Genomic DNA, 24050 nt, shown 5'->3' on the forward strand with positions numbered 1-24050 from the left:
GCGCAATACCCTGGATGCAGTCGCACCCCTAAAAACAAAAAACATTTGTCATAAGAAACTAGCTCCCTGGTATACAGAAAATACCTCAGCTTTGAAGCAAGCTTCCAGAAAATTGGAACGGAAATAGCACCACACCAAACTGGAAGTCTTACGACTAGCTTGGAAAGACAGTACCATGCAGTATCGGAGAGCCCTCACTGCTGCTCGATCATCCTATTTTTCCAACTTAATTGAGGAAAATAAGAACAATCCAACATTACTTTTTGATACTGTCACAAAGCTAACTAAAAAGCAGCATTCCCCAAGAGAGGATGGCTTTCACTTCAGCAGTGATAAATTCATGAACTTCTTTGAGGAAAAGATAATGATCATTAGAAAGCAAATTACAGATTCCTCTTTAAATCTGCGTATTCCTCCAAAGCTCAGTTGTCCTGTGTCTGCACAACTCTGCCAGGACCTAGGATCAAGGGAGATGCTTTAGTACTATATCTCTTGACACAATGATGAAAATAATCATGGCATCTAAACCTTCAAGCTGCATACTGGACCCTATTCCAACTAAACTACCGAAAGAGCTGCTTCCTGTGCTTGGCCCTCCTATGTTGAACATAATAAACGGCTCTCTATCCACCGGATGTGTACCAAACTCACTAAAAGTGGCAGTAAAAAAGCCTCTCTTGAAAAAGCCAAACCTTACCCAGAAAATATAAAAAACAATCGGCCTACAGTGAGGGAAAAAGTATTTGATCCCCTGCTGATTTTGTACGTTTGCCCACTGACAAAGAAATTCAGTCTATAATTTTAATGGTAGGTTTATTTGAACAGTGAGAGACAGAATAAGAACAAAAAAATCCAGAAAAACGCATGTAAAAAATTGATTTGCATTTTAATGAGGGAAATAAGTATTTGACCCCCTCTCAATCAGAAAGATTTCTGGCTCCCAGGTGTCTTTTATACAGGTAACGAGCTGAGATTAGGAGCACACTCTTAAAGGGAGTGCTCCTAATCTCAGTTTGTTACCTGTATAAAAGACACCTGTCCACAGAAGCAATCAATCATTCAGATTCCAAACTCTCCACCATGGCCAAGACCAAAGAGCTCCCCAAGGATGTCAGGGACAAGATTGTAGACCTACACAAGGCTGGAATGGGCTACAAGACCATCGCCAAGCAGCTTGGTGAGAAGGTGATAACAGGTGGTGCGATTATTCGCAAATGGAAGAAACACAAAATAACTGTCAATCTCCCTCGGCCTGGGGTTCCATGCAAGATCTCACCTCGTGGAGTTGCAATGATCATGAGAACGGTGAGGAATCAGCCCAGAACTACACAGGAGGATCTTATCAATGATCTCAAGGCAGCTGGGACCATAATCACCAAGAAAAGAATTGGTAACACACTACGCCGTGAAGGACTGAAATCCTGCAGCGCCCGCAAGGTCCCCCTGCTCAAGAAAGCACATATACATGCCCGTCTCTGTGGATGGTTTGTCCTCTGACAAATCAACTGTAAATGTTGGCGTTCCTCAAGGCTCCGTTTTAGGACCACTATTGTTTTCACTATATATTTTACCTCTTGGTGATGTTATTCGGAAACATAATGTTAACTTTCACTGCTATGTGGATGACACACAGCTGTACATTTCGATGAAACATGGTGAAGCCCCAAAATTGCCCTCGCTGGAAGCCTGTGTTTCAGACATAAGGAAATGGATGGCTGCAAATGTTCTACTTTTAAACTCGGACAAAACAGAGATGCTTGTTCTAGGTCCCAAGAAACAAAGAGACCTTCTGTTGAATCTGACAATTAATCTTGATGGTTGTACAGTCATCTCAAATAAAACTGTGAAGGACCTCGGCGTTACTCTGGACCCTGATCTCGCTTTTGACAAACATATCAAGACTGTTCAAGGACAGCTTTTTCCCATCTATGTAACATTGCAAAAATCAGAGACTTTCTGTCCAAAAATTATGCAGAAAAATGATGCTTTTGTCACTTCTAGGTTAGACTACTGCAATGCTCTACTTTCCGGCTACCCGGATAAAGCACTAAATAAACTTCAGTTAGTGCTAAATATGGCTGCTAGAATCTTGACTAGAACCAAAAAATGTGATCATATTACTCCAGTGCTAGCCTCTCTACACTGGCTTCCTGTTAAGGCAAGGGCTGATTTCAAGGTTTTACTGCTAACCTACAAAGCATTACATGGGCTTGCTCCTACCTATCTTTCCGATTTGGTCCTGCCAACCTACACGTACAATCCTACACGTACGCTACGGTCACAAGACGCAGGCTTCCTAACTGTCCCTTTAATTTCTAAGCAAACAGCTGGAGGCAGAGCTTTCTCCTATAGAGCTCCATTTTTATGAAATGGTCTGCCTACCCATGTGAGAGACGCAGACTCAGTCTCAACCTTTAAGTCTTTATTGAAGACTCATCTCTTCAGTATGTCCATGATTGAGTGTAGTCTGTCCCAGGAGTGTGAAGGTGAACGGAAAGGCACTGGAGTAACGAACCGCCCTTGCTGTTTCTACCTGGCCGGTTCACCTCTCTCCACTGGGATTCTCTGCCTCAAACCCTATTACAGGGGCTGAGTCACTGGCTTACTGGTGCTCTTCCATGCCCTCCCTAGGAGGGATGTGTCATTTGAGTGGGTTGAGTCACTGACGTGATCTTCCTGTCTGGTCTGGTGTCCTGTGTGAATTGAAGTATGCTCTCTCTAATTCTTTCTTTCTTTCTCTCTCTCGGACGACTTGAGCCCTAGGACCATGCCTCAGGACTACCTGGCCTGATGACTCCCTGCTGTCCCCACTCCACCCGGCCGTGCTGCAGTTTCAACTGTTCTGCCTGTGGCTATGGAACCCTGACCTGTTCAACGGACGTGCTACCTGTCCCAGACCTGTTGTTTTCAACTCTCTAGAGACAGCAGGGGTGGTAAAGATACTCTGAATGATCGGCTATGAAAAGCCAACTGACATTTACTCCTGCGGTGCTGACCTGTTGCACCCTCGACATCCACTGTGATTATGATTATTTGACCTTGCTGGTCATCTATGAACATTTGAACATCTTGTCCATGTTCTGTTATAATCTCCACCTGGCACAGCCAGAAGAGGACTGGCCACCCCTCATAGCCTGGTTCCTCTCTAGGTTTCTTCCTAGGTTCTGGCCTTTCTAGGGAGTTTGTCCTAGCCACCGTACTTCTACACCTGCATTGCTTGCTGTTTGGGGTTTTAGGCTGGGTTTCTGTACAACACTTTGAGATATCAGCTGATGTAAGAAGGGCTTTATAAATACATTTGATTTGATTTGATGAGGTTGTAATTAACAAGAACATTTCCCAGGACATAGACATATCTGATATTTGCAGAAAGCTTAAATTCTTGTTCATCTAACTGCACTGTCCAATTTACAGTAGCTATTACAGTGAAAGAATACCATGCTATTGTTTGAGGAGAGTGCACAGTTTTGGACATGAAAAGTTATTAATATACAAATTAGGCACACTTGGGCAGTCTTGATACAACATTTTGAACAGAAATGCAATGGTTCATTGGATCAGTGTAAAACTTTGCACATACACTGCTGCCATCTAGTGGCCAAAATATAAATTGTACCTGGGCTGGAATACTACATTATGGCCTTTCTCTTGCATTTCAAAGATGATGGTAAAAATACAACATAAATATTGTTTTTTTCTTTGTATTATCTTTGACCATATCTGTGTTATATTCTCCTACAATAATGTCACATTTCCACAAACTTCAAAGTGTTTACTTTCAAATGGTATCAAGAATTTGCATATTCTTGCTTCAGGTCCTGAGCTACAGGCAGTTAGATTTGGGTATGTCATTTTAGGTGAAAATTGAAAAAAAGGGGTGGATCTTTATATGACCTGTAACTCAGTAAAATCATTAAAAATGTTGCACTGATATTTTTGTTCAGTATAGTTTGGCTTTAATTTCAGTTTGTCTACAAATTAATAATTGATGTGATGGATTCACGTCTCCATCTCAACCAAAAACTTAAGTTAAAGATTAGGAATAAAACAAATTAAACTTTATTTAAAGTGCATTTATTTTATATTTGATTTAGTCCTATTCTTTAACTTAGATCTTTGGTTGAGACGGTGACGTGGCACATAATGGAACTATCCAAGCAGACGAGAAATCTCCTTCAAATGTTGACATTTGGTTGCTTTGACAACCAAACACAATTCAATATCACTTTTGAAATAACATACATTTAGCCAATGAACTTGTTGACAAGTTAACAAATGATATGTTGGATTCACATCTCCAACTCAACCCAAAATAAAAGTTAAAGAATGGGATTAAGCCAGTGGCTCAGATGGAACTATCCAAGCAGTAGATAAATCTATTTTAAATGTTGATACTTGGTTGTGTTGTCAACCAAACAGGATTCAATATTACTTTTGTAATGGCCTAAAGTTATCTTACAAAGTAATGTAACATTCAACCTTAAAATGAGTAACACAATCATAGCCACATGTTCTTATGTAATCATGTAAAGCATGCACGTTCAAGATAGCTTGCATAGGTCGTCGCAGGTCTGTGGAGATCTTCATAATTCCTGTAATAATCTGCGTAACATCTCGAAAGGCATTGATCACCTGCATCATGTCTTTTTAATGTAATCTAAACTGCAATCCAGGTCATTTGGTTAAGCTATTAGACAAAGCACAGTGATGACACATTCATCTGTTGTATAAATAAACGAAATATCTGACATTGAATTTGTATTGTATTCCCATTTTAACTTTTAGATGCTTAAAGGCATAGTGATAACACATTGGAAATTCAACTACCTTTTAGCTGTCTTTTTGAGTGGGTGAATATAGGTTGTAATGTCATTGATTAATGTCTCAACCAAATATTACCCAATTATCCACGTTGAAATTACATGGTGTGCCCAGTAGTGGAACTTTAACTGTGGGTAATCACCTCACTATCCAGCCTACTGTGCGTATTGACATTGCAATATTAATGTTCAATACACATAGTAAGTTGACTGCTAAGCTAATGTGGCTCATTTCACAGTGGTTTCAGAGTCCTGAAATAAGAGTTAGATGCTAATATTTGTCTAAACTCTACATAGTTGTGTTCTGTGGGTGTCACTATATAGGCAGATACTCCATTTCATGGATCCACAATCCATAGATAAGGCCGTACAGTAAAATATGAATCTCAATACACACAATGGGCTGACTGGGGAGGTGATTTCCCATTGTCAATGTCCCTCAATAAGAGCTACAACGCGAATATTTGTGTAAACTCTTCACAGTTGTGTTCTGTGGGTGTCACTGAGTAGACTGATACCCCATTGCATGGATCCACAAACTATAGGTAAGGCTGTACAGTAAAATATAAGTATGCCCCCAATGCAATTCTGAAGTCTTATACATTCACAGTGTGATTTAAACCGATTTTTACTTTTTTAAATCAAATTAACAAATTGTTGCTTTTTGTTGAATTTCTATAATATTTCAACCTTGTTTAGCATTATTTAGTCAAAATATGGCGTGATTCCACCATTTGTATCCGCTTGCATCACGTTCGATGAAGGACCTTTTATTTTGAAGGCGAACCTCAAGCGCCACTATTGTGACTAATCCTTATTGTGGCTTGCTTCACATAGGTCCCTTCGCCCCTATGTACATTTTATACGGACTGTGTTGCGCCATTGAAATGATTCATGTTAGTCACAGTTTGCCGTGCTTTTGAAGTTTACACAATTGTGCCGAACTTAACTGTCTCTATATAACGTTGTTAGTTTGTGTTTAGAATAGCTAGCTTCACATACTGCAGTGTCACCTGGAGCGCGCCTCAAGGACATCGTCTACAAAGTTTCTTTGCGTTGAAGTTGAGTGGCACGCGCTCCGTTTGGCTATAGCTAGCTAGGACTGTTTTCGTACTCATTGGCTAGCAATGTGTTGTCATTCGTAAGTAACATCGGATATCTTTTAACTCAATCATGCCTTAACTAGTCATTATTGACAAACGTTAACAAAGTCAACGCTTTGAAAGGTAGTAGCTAGCTACCATTGGTTATAGCTAGCGAAATTAGCTAACGTTGCATGGACGAGTTTGGCGTAACTTGATAAAGAGAGGCAACGTTACAAGTAATCGAATACACTTTAAAAGTGTTTTTCTATTTGCAAGTTAGCTTGTTTACTTGATACGTTATTTCTACATTGGCTTGAGCGGCCAGCCGACGTGTGCAGCCGTGTTTTTGACAGCTTTTTAGAGTATAACGGTAGTCCTGTTTGTCTTTAGAGGGGCGTTTACCGTGAAGTGTCAAAGTAGCCGCCCTCGATTTGCTAATGTGCAGCACCAGCTAATGTTTTAATCTGTAACTACTGTAACGTTAACGGTAGCTCGCCAGCTAACTTGTATATTATGTAATGTCAACGATTATTCTACTGTACTGCATCATAGAATGCCGGTTATGTCAATTCTGCTGTCCATTTAGAATTTCTAGCTAACGAATTCATGTTCGTTTTTGCTTACTGCTTGAGTTCATTAGATTGCTAGCAAAAAATAGCTAACTCGACTGCATCCTGTTTTTTAACGTTTGACAGCCCCAGATATAAACTGTAGCTAGCTACGTCACGTAAGCAAGGGAATAACAGCGCACGAGCTAGCTAGCTACATCAATACTTTTCCAACGGGGAATGCAGCAAACCATTCAGCGTTGCACGAGGAATATTTCTTGTGAAGACGGACTAGAAGCCATAGAGCTCAGAATTCCAGCAAATTCGAACTGAATGGATATGATCTAGTTTGGAAAACTCCCATTTCTGATTAAGGTAACATGTCGTCGATTGTGTAATTTGATTGCATCTTGTTTGTTGTATTTGGCAGCTATCTTGCATGATCTAGCTAGTTACATCTGTTACAGCCATACATCCCGTAACGTTACCTCATAACGTTTGTAGATATTTTATTGTGTAATGATTCAGCTATAAGGTAGTGTGACCCCTGTGCTCTCTTCTTTAGTTCGACGCCCTTCTTGCCAGTGTAAAAATTAGGCGACTCAGTAGAGCATTATATCGCCATCTCGATCCCATTGGTGATTTTATTAGCAACGCTAAGCATACAAGCTTCATGTACATACTTTACTTTATATGATGTGATAATCACTTTCTCCTGTTTTAACTTGATGCAATTCCCAGTCGCAGCCAACAGGTTGCACCACTGCGACCCTTCATATTTAGCTAGCGAGAACAGGGTTCTTCAACCTTTTCTTTGCCAGGGACACCCCCCCCCCCCCCCCCCCCACACACACACACACACAATTGTTCACATCTTGTCTTATCGTCAGGTGAATGATAATGGTAAGGAGAAGTAATCAACATTTTAAAATTAATAGATTTGGTAGATGGATTTCCCGCATAATTGGAGCAAGTGTAAACGCTTAACTTTCTTGCTAATAGGCTGTTAACTCCAAACACATTTTTTTGCTAAGAGCAGCTGTTTAGTTGGTTGGCGAAAATTAATATTCAAGTCAATAAAGATTGTCTCAGTCAGTGGCACTTGCTGCACTGGTAGACTATTATCGTGTGCGTTTTCAAAGCCTATGTTAGGTACTCCAGTGAGTGTAATTGGCTCAGTATTAGGAGTTGAGAAATAAAGTTGTTGTCATTAGCAGGGTTGGGTAGGTTACTTTCTAAATGTAATCAGTAACGTAACTTTTGGATTAGCCAAACTCAAAAACGTAATCTTGTAGATGACTTTCCCCTTAAGAGGCATTCGAAGACAACAATGTATGTTGCAGGATAAATCAATGTTAAAGTTTACATAGCTGGCCATATGGATGTTATGTTTTACTTAATGGGTTGGTTATGTTGGCTTCTAACCCGTTGCGTTCTACTACATATAATAATATGATTCAATGAGACTTTGGTTTTTAATGTAAAGATATATCAGAATTCCAGACATTCCAATAAATGTTATACCCTTTGATCTTCAAGAATAGGACTCAGAAATATGGAAGTATAGATTAGCCAAATTGTTTTACCTGAGCATGACCCCAAAACTAAGGACTTATTAGCAAGTCATACTTTGTTGTTTATTTGTTGTCATGGAGGACTGATTGGGCTCATTGATTCGAGTTGAAAAATAAATGCTGCGCACATGGAATGGCATGCTTTGAGCACTACTGAAAAGTGCATTTCCTATAGGCCTATTGTTTACCTTTTTGTTGGTGACACTGATATCTTGATAATATGCAGCTGCTTTAAAGGGTAAATCCACAGGTGAAACAATAACAAAACGGTCGCCCCCGCCTCTTTTGGTAAAAATCTGAGGGATGGCCTGGAGAAATGTAACCACTCTCAGATTAATAGACAGAGCTATGGATGCAAGGACTGACCCTCCATGATATACAAATAGTTGTTTTAACCATGTTATGAGGCTATACAGTGTTTGTTTACATTTACAATGTTTACAAACATTGGTGTGAAACAAGCTGATATTTTGGGTTCTCATGGAGTGTGACAGTTGAACTAAGCTTATGAGGCATTTATAAGTTATATTCTTCAAGAATCAATGGATATATACTTTCTCGCTCTCTCTTGAGATCCTTCAAAGTAGCCACCCTTTGCCTTAATGACAGCTTTGCACACTCTTGGCGTTCTCTCAACCAGCTTCAGGAAGTAGTCACCTGTAATGCATTTCAATTAACAGGTGTGCCTTGTTAGTTTGTGGAATTTCTTTCTTAATTTGTTTGAGTCAATCAGTTGTGTTGTGACAGCCCTATTTGGTAAAAGACCAAGTTCATATTATGGCAAGAACAGCTCAAATAAGCATAGAGAAATGACAGTCCATCATTACTTTAAGACATGAAGGTCTGTCAATGCGGAAAATGTCAGTAACTTTTAAAGTTTCTTCAAGTGCGGTCCCTAAAACCATCAAGTGCTATGATGAAACTGGCTCTCATGAGGACCGCCACAGGAATGGAAGACCCAGGGTTACCTCTTTTGCAGAGAATAAGTACATTAGAGTTACCAGCCTCAGAATTTGCAGACCAAATAAATGCTTCAGAGTTAAAGTAACAGACACATCTCAACATCAACTGTTCATTGGAGACTGTGTGAATCAGGCCTTCATGGTCAAATTGCTGCAAAGAAACCACTATTAAAGGACACCAATAAGAAGAGACTTGCTTGGGCCAAGAAACATGAGCAATAGACATTAGACCTGTGGAAATTTTTCCTTTGGTCTTGAGACCAAATTCGAGATTTTAGGTTCCAACCGCTGTGTCTTTGTGAGATGTGGTGCTGGTGATCTCTGCATGTTTATTTCCCATCGTAGAGCACGGAGGAGAAGGTGTTATGGTGTGGGGGTGCTTTTCTGGTGACACTGTCAGTGATTTATTTAGAATTCAAGGTACACTTAACCAGCATGGCTACCACAGCATTCTGCAGCGATAAGTGGAAAGAACAGGACTACTTTGTCATTTCTCAAAAGAAAAACATCAACCAATTTCTAAAAACTGTTGACATCTAGTGGAAGCCATAGGAACTGCAACCATATTCCTATTAAAAAGGGCTTCCCATAGAAAACTAATGGAAAACAGATTGACCTCAAATAAGTTCCCTGGATGGATTGTGCTCGGGTTTTCGCCTGCCAAATCAGTTCTGTTATACACAGACATTATTCAAACAGTTTTAGAAACTTCAGAGTGTTTTCTATCCAAATATGCATATCCTAGCTTCTGGGCCTGAGTAGCAGGCAGTTTACTTTGGGCACGCTTTTCATCCGGACGTCAAAATACTGCCCCCTAGACTTAAGAAGTTTTAATAACCTCACAAAATGAAAAGTAATATGACATAGGTCCCTGCTGACCAAAAGAATATTCTCAACATTCCTATATTAGCAGCATTGTAACAATATTAACGTTTTTGGATGGTAGATTTGGCAGCAGGTCTTCTGTAGACAAAAGGACATTCCTTTACCAATGCTGAAGAGTAAAGGGGAGATTCCCCTCCTGCCTATGTTATGACAGAGTGTTAAGGTGTCAGAACATTATCAAAATGTTTTTTTTTTTTGGCAGAAATGCCTTCTTGAACATGTGAACTTTCATGTGCCTTAACAAACTTGTATGCCATCTGTAAATACGAATAAAATTGTTCAATTACGAGCCTTGTTGGTTAAGCCACATAAAAAGACCGCAACCTTCCCACTAGCCATGATTAGCTGAGATAATGAGTGTGCTGGACATGCAGAGAGAGGAGTTCGGATTGGTCTGCCATATAGAAGGCTTTTGTCTATTTGAGTTGGTCAGTCTGTTGGTTATCCTGTCGAACGTGGCTTTAAAAAAAAAAAAAAAATGTAGCTGCATAAATGTTGCACTCCACTTTCTGGAGGATCGAGTTTTGAAATCAGTGGAATTAGAGTATGATAGCTAAAGAGCTGGGACAACACCTGCTTCAGGATTATGTCTTCAAACTAAGGGCATTTGTGTCATGGATCTGTGACAGGGAGATGCGTCCAACATGCATGATTATGTATACAGGTAAGATGGTCTAGCTAGCTACATTTTCAGATATTACACATTTCTAATTTGGACAATGGTTTTATTTCAAGCTAAAGTGTACATTAGCTAGCGTTAGCTGGCTGGCTCGTTAGCTAACGTGATGTGTGTGTGTGTGTGTGTGATCTTACATGTTGTTTACCTAGCGATGTTCATTGTTTACCTAGGTAGCTAGCTACATGGCTTAAGCTAAAGTGTACAACACCAGTTGAATATGTCCGGTGTCAGTAAATGTTGGCTAAAAAGCATAATGTTGCCAGCAGAGCTGGTTAGGCTGTTTTCATGTTATCCAGAAGTAAACCAATCATCGACCATAGCGTCAAGTGTGTGTGTGCTCTGAAAGCAAGGAGATAGATGGGTGGGGCTAAAGCTTAAGAGGGTGTGAACGATGCTGAATGCGTGTCGACAACGAGATTTCTCACCGAACACTAAAATGCCATTTAGCAACTTTCAAAGCAGAATTACTTTCCCATTGTTCCTCAAATGCAGTGTATGTTATACCATTTTGTAGCTCTGAGTCTCTACTTTTTATCCAATTTTAAAAAATAAACTTTTTTTTTGCTACATATGACCGTCACCAGGTGGTGAAATTCTTACAGCATTATTCGAATACGGATAAAATTATTATCTTATCAATCTACACGCAATACCCCATAGTGACAAAAAACATATCTTATTTACATAAGTATTCAGACCTTTTGCAATGAGACTAGAAATTGAGCTCGGGTGCATCCTGTTTCCGTTGATCATCCTGAATGTTTCTACAACTTGATTGGAGTCCACCTGTGGTAAATTAAATTGATTGGACAGGATTTTGCAACCATAGCATCCGTGACAGAGGGAGAAGCCTCCATCCATGTATACAGGTAAGATAGTCTAGCTAGCTACATTTTCAGATATTACACTTCTAATTTTGTCAGTCATTTTCATTTCAAGTTAGTATACTGTTAGCTGTCTGGCTTGCTAGCTAACGTTACGTGTATGATCTGTGGTAATATTATTTGTATCTCGGAGCCATTTGCTTTCCTAGTTATTGCCTAGTGTGAGCTAGCTAACATTGAACCTGGTTGGTTAGCTACAAAAGCTAGCAAATAAGCTAGCAAATGTTAGCCGGTTAGCCGGTTAGTTTGGTGTTTGACTGCTGGATCAACCCTTTGAGATGGGTGGGGCTAAAGCTTAAGAGTGTGTGAATGATGCTGAATTGGTGTAGACAAAGAAGAGCTCTCCAATAAGCGTACCAAAACATTCAAAGGAGATGGTTGTCCTTCTGGCAGGTTCTCCCATCTCCACAGAGGAACTCTGGAGCTCTGTCAAAGTGACCATCGGGTTCTTGGTTACCTCCCTGACCAAGGCCCTTCTCCACCAATTGCTCAGTTTTGCCGGGCGGCCAGCTCTAGGAAGAGTCTTGGTTGTTCGAAACTTCCTCCATTTAAGAATAATGGAGGCCACTGTGCTCTTGGGGACCTTCAATGCTGCAGAAATGTTTTGGTACCCTTCCCGAGATCTGTGCCTCAACACAATCTTGTCTTGGAGCTTTACGGAGAATTCCTTCGACCTCATGACTTGGTTTTTGCTCTTACATGCGCTGTCAACTGTGGGGCCTTATCTAGACAGGTGTGTGCCTTTCCAAATCATGTCCAATCAATTGAACTTGCTACAGGTGGACTCCAATCAGGTTGTAGAAACATCTCAAGGATGATCAAAGGAAACAGGATGCACCTGAGCTCAATTTCGAGTCTCATAGCAAAGGGTCTGAATACTTATGTAAATAAAATATTTCTTGAAAGAAAGAAAATTATGGCATAGATGGAGGGAACAAAACTAATTGTCAATTTTAGAATAAAGCTGGAATATAATAACTTTCCAGAAGCACTGTATATGGATGGGGATACATTCAATTTATCTTACAGAAGAGATATGAAATGCATAAGCATGGTAGCAATTGAAAGGGAACAGTTTGGAGATTATGGGAAATCGTTAGACCAAAGTTGTGGACCCAACAATTGACAAAACTAAATCCAAACATTACACTTGATTTTTATGTAGATTTAATATACACTGCTCAAAAAAATAAAGGGAACACTTAAACAACACAATGTAACTCCAAGTCAATCACACTTCTTTGAAATCAAACTGTCCACTTAGGAAGCAACACTGATTGACAAATGTCACATGCTGTTGTGCAAATGGAATAGACAACAGGTGGAAATTATAGGAAATAAGCAAGACACCCCCAATAAAGGAGTGGTTCTGCAGGTGGGGACCACAGACCACTTCTCAGTTCCTATGCTTCCTGGCTGATGTTTTGGTCACTTTTGAATGCTGGCGGTGCTTTCACTCAAGTGGTAGCATGAGACGGAGTCTACAACCCACACAAGTGGCTCAGGTAGTGCAGCTCATCCAGGATGGCACATCAATGCGAGCTGTGGCAAGAAGGTTTGCTGTGCCTGTCAGCGTAGTGTCCAGAGCATGGAGGCGCTACCAGGAGACAGGCCAGTACATCAGGAGACGTGGAGGAGGCCGTAGGAGGGCAACAACCCAGCAGCAGGACCGCTACCTCCGCCTTTGTGCAAGGAGGAGCAGGAGGAGCACTGCCAGAGCCCTGCAAAATGACCTCCAGCAGGCCACAAATGTGCATGTGTCTGCTCAAACGGTCAGAAACAGACTCCATGAGGGTGGTATGAGGGCCCGACGTCCACAGGTGGGGGTTGTGCTTACAGCCCAACACCGTGCAGGACGTTTGGCATTTGCCAGAGAACACCAAGATTGGAAAATTCGCCACTGGCGCCCTGTGCTCTTCACAGATGAAAGCGGGTTCACACTGAGCACATGTGACAGAGTCTGGAGACGCCGTGGAGAACGTTCTGCTGCCTGCAACATCCTCCAGCATGACCGGTTTGGCGGTGGGTCAGTCATGGTGTGGGGTGGCATTTCTTTGGGGGGCCGCACAGCCCTCCATGTGCTCGCCAGAGGTAGCCTGACTGCCATTAGGTACCGAGATGAGATCCTCAGACCCCTTGTGAGACCATATGCTGGTGCGGTTGGCCCTGGGTTCCTCCTAATGCAGGACAATGCTAGACCTCATGTGGCTGGAGTGTGTCAGCAGTTCCTGCAAGAGGAAGGCATTGATGCTATGGACTGGCCCGCCCATTCCCCAGACCTGAATCCAATTGAGCACATCTGGGACATCATGTCTCGCTCCATCCACCAACGCCACGTTGCACCACAGACTGTCCAGGAGTTGGCGGATGCTTTAGTCCAGGTCTGAGAGGAGATCCCACAGGAGACCATCCGCCACCTCATCAGGCAATGCCCAGGCATTGTAGGGAGGTCATACAGGCACGTGGAGGCCACACACACACTACTGAGTCTCATTTTTACTTGTTTTAAGGACATTACATCAGTTGGATCAGCCTGTAGTGTGGTTTTCCACTTTAATTTTGAGTGTGACTCCAAATCCAGACCTCCATGGGTTGATAAATTGGATTTCCATTGATTATTTCTGTGTGATTTTTGTCAGCACATTCAACTATGTAAAGAAAAAAGTATTTAATAAGATTATTTCTTTCATTCAGATCTTGGATGTGTTTAAGTGTTCCCTTTATTTTTTTGAGCAGTATACTGTTGGCCACATTTGTTAACGAAATCTGAAAATAGGCTGGATACATTCAGTAAGCATATTCCTGGAAATGTGGGGTAGGACATTAAAAATGCAAGGGTTTGAGTGAGAGGACTAACTGGTGTCTTCAAGTGACCACACACCTCTCCAACGTGTGCACAGTAATTTCAATGCACATTTATGACTCAAATAATAGTCTTCAACTAGGTGTTAAATAACTATTTAAATTATTATTTTTTTAAATTTCTTTTTTTAAGCTCTCATAGCTGTGCTGCTGAGGAACTTGGAGCAAGCACATTTGTAGTTTTGTTTGTTACACAACCCTGCATCCCCGCTATCACACAACTACAGTTGTTCTTTACCATTCTGAAAATGGCCCATTTTTTTTATTAAAAAAATAAAATAATTTTAATCGCAATCTAATAAAAAGAGGATCCCATCAGCTTTCTATAGGTTACTATTTATTTCTCAGCTTTCCTAATATTAAGCACATTGCTTATCTTTACAACAGGAGTATAGCCTACCTGGCTGGTATGAAAATAAGCTTATTGCCTACTACCATGTGTGCATTGCTGTGCTTATAATGTGAAGAAATAGCGTAATAGTTTATCAACATTTTAAGCTAAATGTTATGGTCTGTTGCATCAGCCACATTGCATGAAGGTTTTTTGATGCTAGTGGTTGTATTAATTTGGGTTCTATCGCTCCCCACAACTGTCCTAGATGGCTTTGTTCAATTGAATTCTTCATAATCTAAAATAATGCCACGGAAACTTCTTGATGCTTGCAGTGTTCATGTTCAGAACGTCTGTCAGTCAAAACCCATACAGCGCTGTGAAGTGCAGAGCCTCCGCTCTGAAATCATCTATAGCATGTTACTTTACAGCCACTGTGTTCCAATGTATGCCCTTATCAGTGCCCAAATCTGCCATTTTCAATCCGTATACAGCTATGAGTGTAAAGGGTTAATTTCTTCTATATACGGTATTCCGGGGGTTATCAACCGTCGGCAGGTCGATCTTCAAGGCATTTCGAGTCGCTCACCAAACATTTCTGTAGAAAAGCCAACAATAAAGCCTTGCGCTCCTATCTTATTTTATTCATCTTGCGCTGTATGTGGTAGGTGCACTTAATTCAGAAGTCCTGCGTGCCGGGTAGGCGAGTGTTCCCATTTTGAACCACAGCAAAGTTAGTGTGAGATTTCGTCATTTTTAAAACCGAGACCACAGACGCAGTCAAAGAACACAGCAAAGGGCTGCTGTTTTTGAGTGAGTTCGTTCTGTTTTTATTCAACACTTTTACAAAACATAAAATGTGCCCCCTACTTCCACTCGCACTACAACCAGCACTGCAGCTGCAATGAATTAGTAGCGAAGTGTAATGTTCCCTCTAAGCTGCGAGCTTGCCTTGGGCTACTGTGCAGAATAAGTATCAGCCTGCGCAGAGAAGCACGGGATTAAACGTCACTCAACTTTCAAGACTTTTCCCCTTTAGTTACCACTATCAACGTTACACTCTTCTGTGGGCTTTTTGTTCCTATGGGAATTATTTTTTAAACATTTTTTATTTCAGCTCATGAAATATGGGACCAACGCTTTGCATCTTTCATTTTATATTTTTGTTCAGTCTATACAGTGGTGTAAAGTACTGAAGTAAAAATACTTTAAAGTCGTCCTTAAGTTGTTTTTGGTTGGTATCTGTACTTTACTATTTATATTATTGTCAACTTTTACATCACAACATCCCAAAATAATGTACTTTTTACTCCATACATTTTCCCTGACACCCAAAAGTACTTGTTACTTTTTAAATGCTTAGCAGGACAGAAAATAATCAAATTCACACACTTATCGAGAACATCCCTAAAGCCTCTGATCTGGTGGACTAGTGTTGGAGTGTGCCCCTGGCAAGCCGCAAAAAAATAAGGAATTTTTCATGATTCGTACCTTTTTTACTTTTGATACTTAAGTATATTAAAAACCAAATACTTTTACTAAAGTACTATTTTACTGGGTGACTTTTACTTGAGTAATTTTCTATTAAGGTATTATCTTTTACTTTGTCTCAGGTGTGACAATTCGGTGCTTTTTCCACAACTGAGTGTATATCGTATGTTATGGAAGTGTACAGACAACTTTTTGCGATTTCGAATGCTTTGTTTTTCCTATATTAATTTAGCATGCTAGCTGTAAACTCTTCCAGTCATTCTGCTAACGCTAGTTAGCAATGGCTCGCAAAAATACATTCAACTTCCTTCAAACTGCACGCAGAGACACAAATTGTATTCATGAGTTCATCTGACACTGGGATAGTAGAAAAGGGTCATAAATGTCGCACTATCCCTTTATGATCCGTGTCGAGTTAGTGTATATTTGTAGCAAACAGAGCGAGCAGTGGCGCGAATGTGATCCACGAGCATACAGCCACCACTTGCTCTTTATCACCCTCCCTACAGTGTAGTGGCGGCCATCAGTTATATTTCAGATGCTGTCAACGTAATTATATTTGCATGCATTTTAGAGTAGTATGTATTTTTTTGAAAGTCAGAGAGCCTTCCAGCAAAGAGCTCCCTAACCCCACCTTTTGCCACCACTGCTGAAAAAAATGCTAAAGGATACTCTGACTTGAGCTGTGTTCAAATACTCATACTAACTGCACCAACAGTACTATTTGTGACATAAATTGAGTATATAGTATGCTTATTAGTCATATTATGGATATAGTTAGTATGCCAAAAGTCCCCGGATGTCGTACTACATTCGCCAAAGTATACAAGCAGTGGACACTATTTCCATGCTTTTAGGGCCCATAATGCAATTATAAAGAAAATGGGCTTTGCTTCACATCGTTTTCAGATTTGAAGAAAATGTCGGAAAATACGCGGCCGAAATTTAACGAGAGCGGATCCAAATTAATTTTGTGTGAAAACCCCATCAGCAAGACTCGTTGCTCATTATGCAGTATGGTGGCCATGGATGAACATGAACAAAGGGTCCAATCGCTCATATCCTTTTAGAAATGGCAAAGCTTTCGATATACTGATGCAGATCTTTAGATGTTGTACATATTAAATTGTGTAATTCCAAACTTTGTCCGCAATGTTATATTCCGTTTTGTTAACCTTAAGTGATATTTTTCTGTGTGCGAGCATGCGCGTGCTTTCTTTTTCCCATTGTGGTGATACGAGAAACAAAAAAGCATGCTCATGCTTGCATACGGAAAAATATCGCTTGAGTCTATCAAAATGGACATAAATAATTTAAGGTTATGTAAATGTAAACACTGTTTCAAGTTTCTATTATAGGCTACACCTCTGATTTCTGGATTGAAGGTATTTTTTTCTAGTTTATTGGTGGTCATGACATATAGCTACAACATTGGAATATTATTTACGCTGCTGTCATATTGTCAGTCATGTAGAAGCCAGGAGAGATGTGATCATATGCTTTAAAGATGAAATATGTGTGTTGAAATGATTGCATTGTAGAGAAACATTGTAAATAAGAGTACCCATTTTTTAAATTCAGACAATTGTTTTGACCTATAACTCTGGTGTGCATTTTAATTATCAGTCTCTGTTGCCGTATTGAATTACAAGCACTTTCTGAATCATTGCTTTAATCCCTGTGTGTCAAGCAGGATCAAGAAATGGATAACCAGGACAAGAGCTTAGAGAGAGGTGAAGAGGGAAGCTTCTCGGTTAACGCAGGCAGTTCCAAGTCCACCACATTAACTTCCGTGATGCATTTGCCTGGCTCCACACCCCAGCCTCCAGCCAGAGACTCCTCTAACGGACTGAATGTCACTAAGATTCAGGGTGAGCTCTCCACAGCAGGGACAGCCTCCATTGGACTCCCTATAGAGGAGGCTGAAGTAAAGTTAATGGACAAGGCCCTGAGAATGCAGAACGCACAGAAACAGCAGCAGAATCATCAACAGCAGCAGCTGTTTGAGAACTTTGCTCTGTTGGAGGAGAGCATTTCAGATTTGAATCGATCCAACACCCCAGGGAGCTCCGTACTTGCATGTTCTAATTACCTTTTCCCTCTGAAAACGGAGGACTTTTCACCAATGGATAAGGACAGGCTTGACATGGGGACAGTCAGCTTTGGACAGTCACTGAAGGACTTGGATGTCAACGAGAGGCTCCTTGGTGACAATACGCTGGACATTCTGCGGGATTTGGACTTGCCTGGCTCTCTGTCTGACCTGAATGAGTTTCACCTGGCTGACGAGGCCGCTTTCCTTTCCTCCCTGTCAGTGGATGATGCCTTGCTCGGTGACGGCAACATGGAAACCAAGCCCATAGTCAGTAGCAGTGGGGGAAACTGTAAAAATGTGAATGGCGCGGATCAGCAGCAACTGGGCCCAGGGATCTCCATGCCTGTCATCAAGACAGAGAAGGATGCTGACACCTCCTTCATCCAGCTTTACACCCCAGGGGTAATCAAGCAGGAGAACGAGCGCCAGAGCTACTGTCAGATATCCAGCCTGGACATACCTGGTACCCACAGCTCGGTGGGCTCCATGAGTGGGCCGAGTTACCACTACGGCGCAAACACATCGATGGCAGTGAGCGTACAACAGGATCAGAAGCCTGTCTTTGGCCTGTATCCGCCGCTGCCCTCAGTCAGTGACGGCTGGAACAGAGGCCAGGAATTTGGGGATGGATCAGGGATGTCAACTCCATCCAGCTCATCTTTTCCTGTCAGCTTTAGCAGGTAAGTCACTTATTACACGTGGTTTAATGTACTGTGTGCACTTTTGAATGATTTAACATTGAGTGATTTTAGGAATATAGTTAGGTTTTTATTTGAACATTCCTGAATCTGAAACATCCTTGCTTTGTTGTTGCTTTGTGTATTTTAAAATGGAAGCACTGTGAATGTGTATGGGTGAACATGTTACATAAAAAAATTATCTGAATTGATCTTGCTCACGTCAACCTCTCAATTTGTCGCAGTTGCCCTTTTGCAAATGCACTCATTTGTCAATATGAGTTAGGGTAGACGGGGCGCGTTGTCAGCTGGGAGGCCATGTTTCCAGATCTGCTTCGGTGTGCTGCCTTGACTCATCAAACCTCCTTCATTTCAAACACATGGTCCCCTCTGAGTTCTTCTTGCTCCCAAAAGACGCATACAAATTCCTCAGGAGTTTGACACTTTTTTCCTTCGCTATCCTTACTGTGGATCAGGAGCAATAATACTAGGGAGAGGAAGGATGTGACAGTACATCACTGCAAATTTGTGGGTTGATTGACTGTATGTGTAGGCTTACAGCAGCAGATGCTAGAATTAACAGAGTAATCTGTCATTAAGCCCTTGAGCAAACAAGTTTATCTGTGTTTGCTCCAGCAGCTGCTCATTCAGAGATTAAAATGGACACACTACCATAGTTTTGATGTTTATCCCCATACATCTCTCTCTCTCTCTCATCCAAGGTCACATTGAGGGCTCATTGTACTTTCTCAGCAAAGTTCTTTGGCATCCACCACATCTGAGTGACATACAGTTGAAGTTGGAAGTTTATGTACACTTTAGCCAAATACATTCAAACTCAGTTTTTCACAATTCCTGACATTTTAATCCTAGTAAAGATTCCCTGTCTTAGTTCAGTTAGGATCACCACTTTTTATTTAAAAAATGTGAAATGTCAGGATAATAGTGGAGAATGCTTTTTTTTTCTTTCATCACATTCCCAGTGGGTCAGAAGTTTACATACACTCAATTAGTATTTGGTAGCATTGCCTTTAAATTGTTTACTTGGGTCAAATGTTTCGGGTAGTCTTCCACAAGCTTCCCACAATAAGTTGGGTGAATTTTGGCCCATTCCTCCTGACAGAGCTGGTGTAACTGAGTCAGGTTGGTAGGCCTCCTTGCTCACACATGCTTTTTCAGCCATCATGCAAAGGCCTACTGTTAATTTAAGATTGCATTTCAGCCTATAGTCAGTAAATCCATGTACTCCTCAAAAGGCTCTATTGCTTGCAAAATGTAGTTGAAATACTGCATTGTTCGCCTGATCCCCACTTAAAATACAAAAGGCTCGAATAATGAAAGTCATGCCTGGATTCAAAAAATGTCCACTCAGATCACTGCAAAGTTGTAGTCCACCACCATAGTTTTGGAGTTGTCTCCTCTCAGTGCAGCATTTCAGGTATTCTACACGGTACATTAAAAACTTACAGTTGAAGTCGGAAGTTTACATACACTTAGGTTGGAGTCATTAAAACTTGATTTTAACCACTCCACAGATTTCTTGTTAACAAACTATAGCTTTGGCAAGTCGGTTAGGGTTATTGTTCATTTGGAAGACCCATTTGTGACCAAGCTTTAACTTCCTGTCTGATGTCTTGATGTTGCTTCAATATATCCACATCATTCTCCTTCCTTATGGTGACATCTATTTTGTGGGAAGCTTGTGGAAGGCTACCCAAAACTTTGACCCAATTTAAAGGCAATGCTACCAAATACTAATTGAGTGTATGTATACTTCTGACCCACTGGGAATGTGATGAAAGAAATAAAAGCTGAAATTAATAATTCTCTCTACTATTATTCTGTCATTTCACATTCTTAACATAAAGTGGTGATCCTAACTGACCTAAGACAGGGAATTTTTACTTGGATTAAATGTCAGGAATTGTGAAAAACTGAGTTTTTAAATGGATTTATATGTACATATTCTTATTCATTCCTCTACACGTGTGTGTGTGTATAAGGTAGTTGTGAAATTGTTAGGAATTGTTCGAGTACTTGTTAGATTTTACTGCACGGTTGGAACTAGAAGCACAAGCATTTCGCTACACTTATATATATATATATATATATATATATATATATATAACCACATTTTATGCAGTGCTAGCTAGCTTATGCTTTCAGTTCTAGATTAATTCTCTGATCCTTTGATTGGGTGGACATGCGGCAAGAGATTGGTTGGAGGATGTTCTTCGCGAGTTGTCATAATTACTGTGTAAGTGTATGGAAGGGGGTGAGAACCATGAGCGTCCTAGGTTTTGTATTGAAGTCAGTATACCAAGAGGAGGACCGACGCTAGCTGTTCTCCAGCTACACCATGGCGCTACCCTACAGAGTGCTGCTGAGGCTATTGTAGGCCATTGCAAAACAGTGTTTTACTCAATTATTTGGTGACTTTAGTGTGGTTTTATCTAAAAAATGTTTCACTTTTGATTTTTATGAAATTCACTGAGGATGAATTTTGACAGGGGTTGTAATACACTGCTGAATAGAGTACAAGGAATAACTTAACTATGCCATACTTTTTCTCAAGCATTGTGCGTTTGTATTTATATCGAGTCACTTATTTTGTCAGACTGCCTCTTTTGCTCTTGGTCTAGGGGTTAGAACAGCGGAGGGTAAGATTGTAGGCTACTTATCGACCATGCTGTTTCTTTTTTAGCCTGTGTCACAGGGATGGCTTGTTTACTGTAGTGTCTGCTGTCGGTTAACATATGTAATGGAACCACACGATTAGCCCACACTGAACATTGCTTTTGTATGTTTTGGAAAACGATGAATAAAAAAATATTGTTTTAAGTCAAAAGATGAAGTGTCAGTCAGGACTACACAAAAGCCATATGTTCCCTATGTTGTTCCAGACATGTGGGAAAGTATGACACACCTGATCTGAATATAGGATTAGGTTGATTTGTTGGTTGAGCCCTTTTATAAGCGTTTCTTATCAGATGTGTTTTTGGAATACAAATCGACTGCTTTGTTTGGCCTGAACAAACATTTCTAACTGCTTTAACTAGTTCATTAAGTGTACATTTTGATGTAAGGTTATCTTGAAAGCGATAGAATAGGCTTAGTAAATGACAGAATTGCACATGGAATAATGTAAAAATGCTATAGATCAGGGGTCTTCAACCTTTTCTTGCCCAGGGACCCCCTCCCAGGCAAACCGGAGACCTAGGGACCCCCATCATACATTAGCAAAAACAAATGTATCACGTCTTGGCATCAGGTGAATGATAATGGCAAGGAGACGTAATCTTTTTTTGTTGAAATAAATAGATTTAAGTTTTTATATTGACCTCCCCAAATTATATTTGGAATAGGAAGTGTAAACTCTCAACAGTCTATTAGCTAGAAAGGTAACTCCAAACACATTCTTACATCTAGATGTTCCGCTAGCTGAACACCGCTCCAATATCCAATGATAGGGCGTGGCGCGAATTAAAAAGTCCTCAAAAATCCAAAAACTTCAATTTTTCAAACATATGACTATTTTACAGCATTTTAAAGACAAGACTCTCCTTTATCTAACCACATTGTCCGATTTCAAAAAGGCTTTACAACGAAAGCAAAACATTAGATTGTCAGCAGAGTACCCAGCCAGAAATAATCAGACACCCATTTTTCAAACTAGCATATAATGTCACATAAATCCAAACCACAGCTAAATGCAGCACTAACCTTTGATGATCTTCATCAGATGACACCCCTAGGACATTGTTATACAATACATGCATGTTTTGTTCAATCAAGTTCATATTTATATCAAAACCAGCTTTTTACATTAGCATGTGACGTTCAGAACTAGCATACCCCCCGCAAACTTCCGGTGAATTTACTAAATTACTCACGATAAACGTTCACAAAAAAACAATTATTTAAAGAATTATAGATACAGAACTCATTTATGCAATCGCTATGTCCGATTTTAAAATAGCTTTTCGGTGAAAGCACATTTTGCAATATTCTGAGTGGATGGCCGGGCTAGCTATTTTGACACCCACCAAGTTTGGCACTCACCAAACTCAGATTTACTATAAGAAAAATTGGATTACCTTTGCAGTTCTTCGTCAGAATGCACTCCCAGGTCTTCTAGTTTACACCCAATGTTGTTTTGGTTCCAAATAATCCATAGTTATATCCAAATAGCGGCGTTTTGTTCTTGCGTTCAAGACACTATCGGAAGGGTGACGCGCCTGCGCGTATCGTGACAAAAAAATTCAAAATATTCTATTACCGTACTTCGAAGCATGTCAAACGCTGTTTAAAATCAATTTTTATGCGATTTTTCTCGTAAAAAAGCAATAATATTCCGACCGGGAGACGTCGTTTTCGTTCAAAGACTGAAAATGTAAAATGGACTCTTCACGTGCACGCCCGTTTCATTGTTCTCAGATCGACCACTATCCAAATGCGCTACTGTTTTTCAGCCAGGGACTGCAGAGTCATCATTCCCCGTTCTGGCGCCTTCTGAGAGCCTATGGGAGTCTTAGAAAATGTCACGTTACAGCAGAGATCCTCTGTATTCGATAAAGAGGCTATAGAAGGCCAAGAAATGGTCAGAGAGGGCACTTCCTGTTTAGAATCTTCTCAGGTTTTGGCCTGCCATATGAGTTCTCTTATACTCACAGACACCATTCAAACAGTTTTAGTTCTATCCAAATCAAACAATTATATGCATATTCTAGTTTCTGGGCAGGAGTAATAACCAGATTAAATCGGGTACGTTTTTTTATCCGGCCGTGAAAATACTGCCCCCATCCTAAACAGGTTAAACAAATTTTAGCCATGTGTTGGCAAAGATGTATGTCCATGTCAAGAAAGCTTGCCAGCGGCAATGTATCATCAACAGAAAAATCGGCACTGAGCCGTTCTTCAAAATTCTGTGCAAATTCTGCCGCTTATTTACTGTGAACACTGAGGCTGTATCCGCTTTAAGTTAGTTTTAACAATGGTCAAGTAGGCTGCTGTGGATAGTTGATCATAATGTGAGCCTACTAGAGTGTCCGACCCATCAAAACAATGGAGAAAATGCGTCCCGTAACATGTTTTTTACCCCTTTTTCTCCCCAATTTCGTGGTATCCAATTGTCCCATCGCTGCAACTCCCGTACGG

The 24050-nt window shown here is 40.5% G+C and overlaps 1 protein-coding gene across 3 annotated transcripts in view; it reads left to right on the forward strand.

The window, feature by feature from the left end:
* The first annotated feature begins 5646 nt into the window (after positions 1-5646).
* Positions 5647-24050, forward strand: part of LOC115148516 (glucocorticoid receptor-like) — a 91681-nt gene continuing 73277 nt past the window's right edge. Inside the window, exons 1-2 of one of the 3 annotated variants that reach the window (XM_029690464.1) lie at positions 5647-6828; positions 17815-18896. In XM_029690464.1, coding sequence (XP_029546324.1) covers positions 17824-18896 — 1073 coding nt within the window. In that variant the 5' untranslated portion in view covers positions 5647-6828; positions 17815-17823. Of the gene's footprint in view, positions 6829-7319; positions 7357-17811; positions 18897-24050 lie in introns of those variants that run through there. The other 2 variants (XM_029690463.1, XM_029690462.1) reach the window with 2 other exon arrangements.

This window comes from Salmo trutta, chromosome 15, assembly GCF_901001165.1.
Source record: "Salmo trutta chromosome 15, fSalTru1.1, whole genome shotgun sequence".
NCBI classification, from domain to species: Eukaryota; Metazoa; Chordata; class Actinopteri; order Salmoniformes; family Salmonidae; genus Salmo; species Salmo trutta.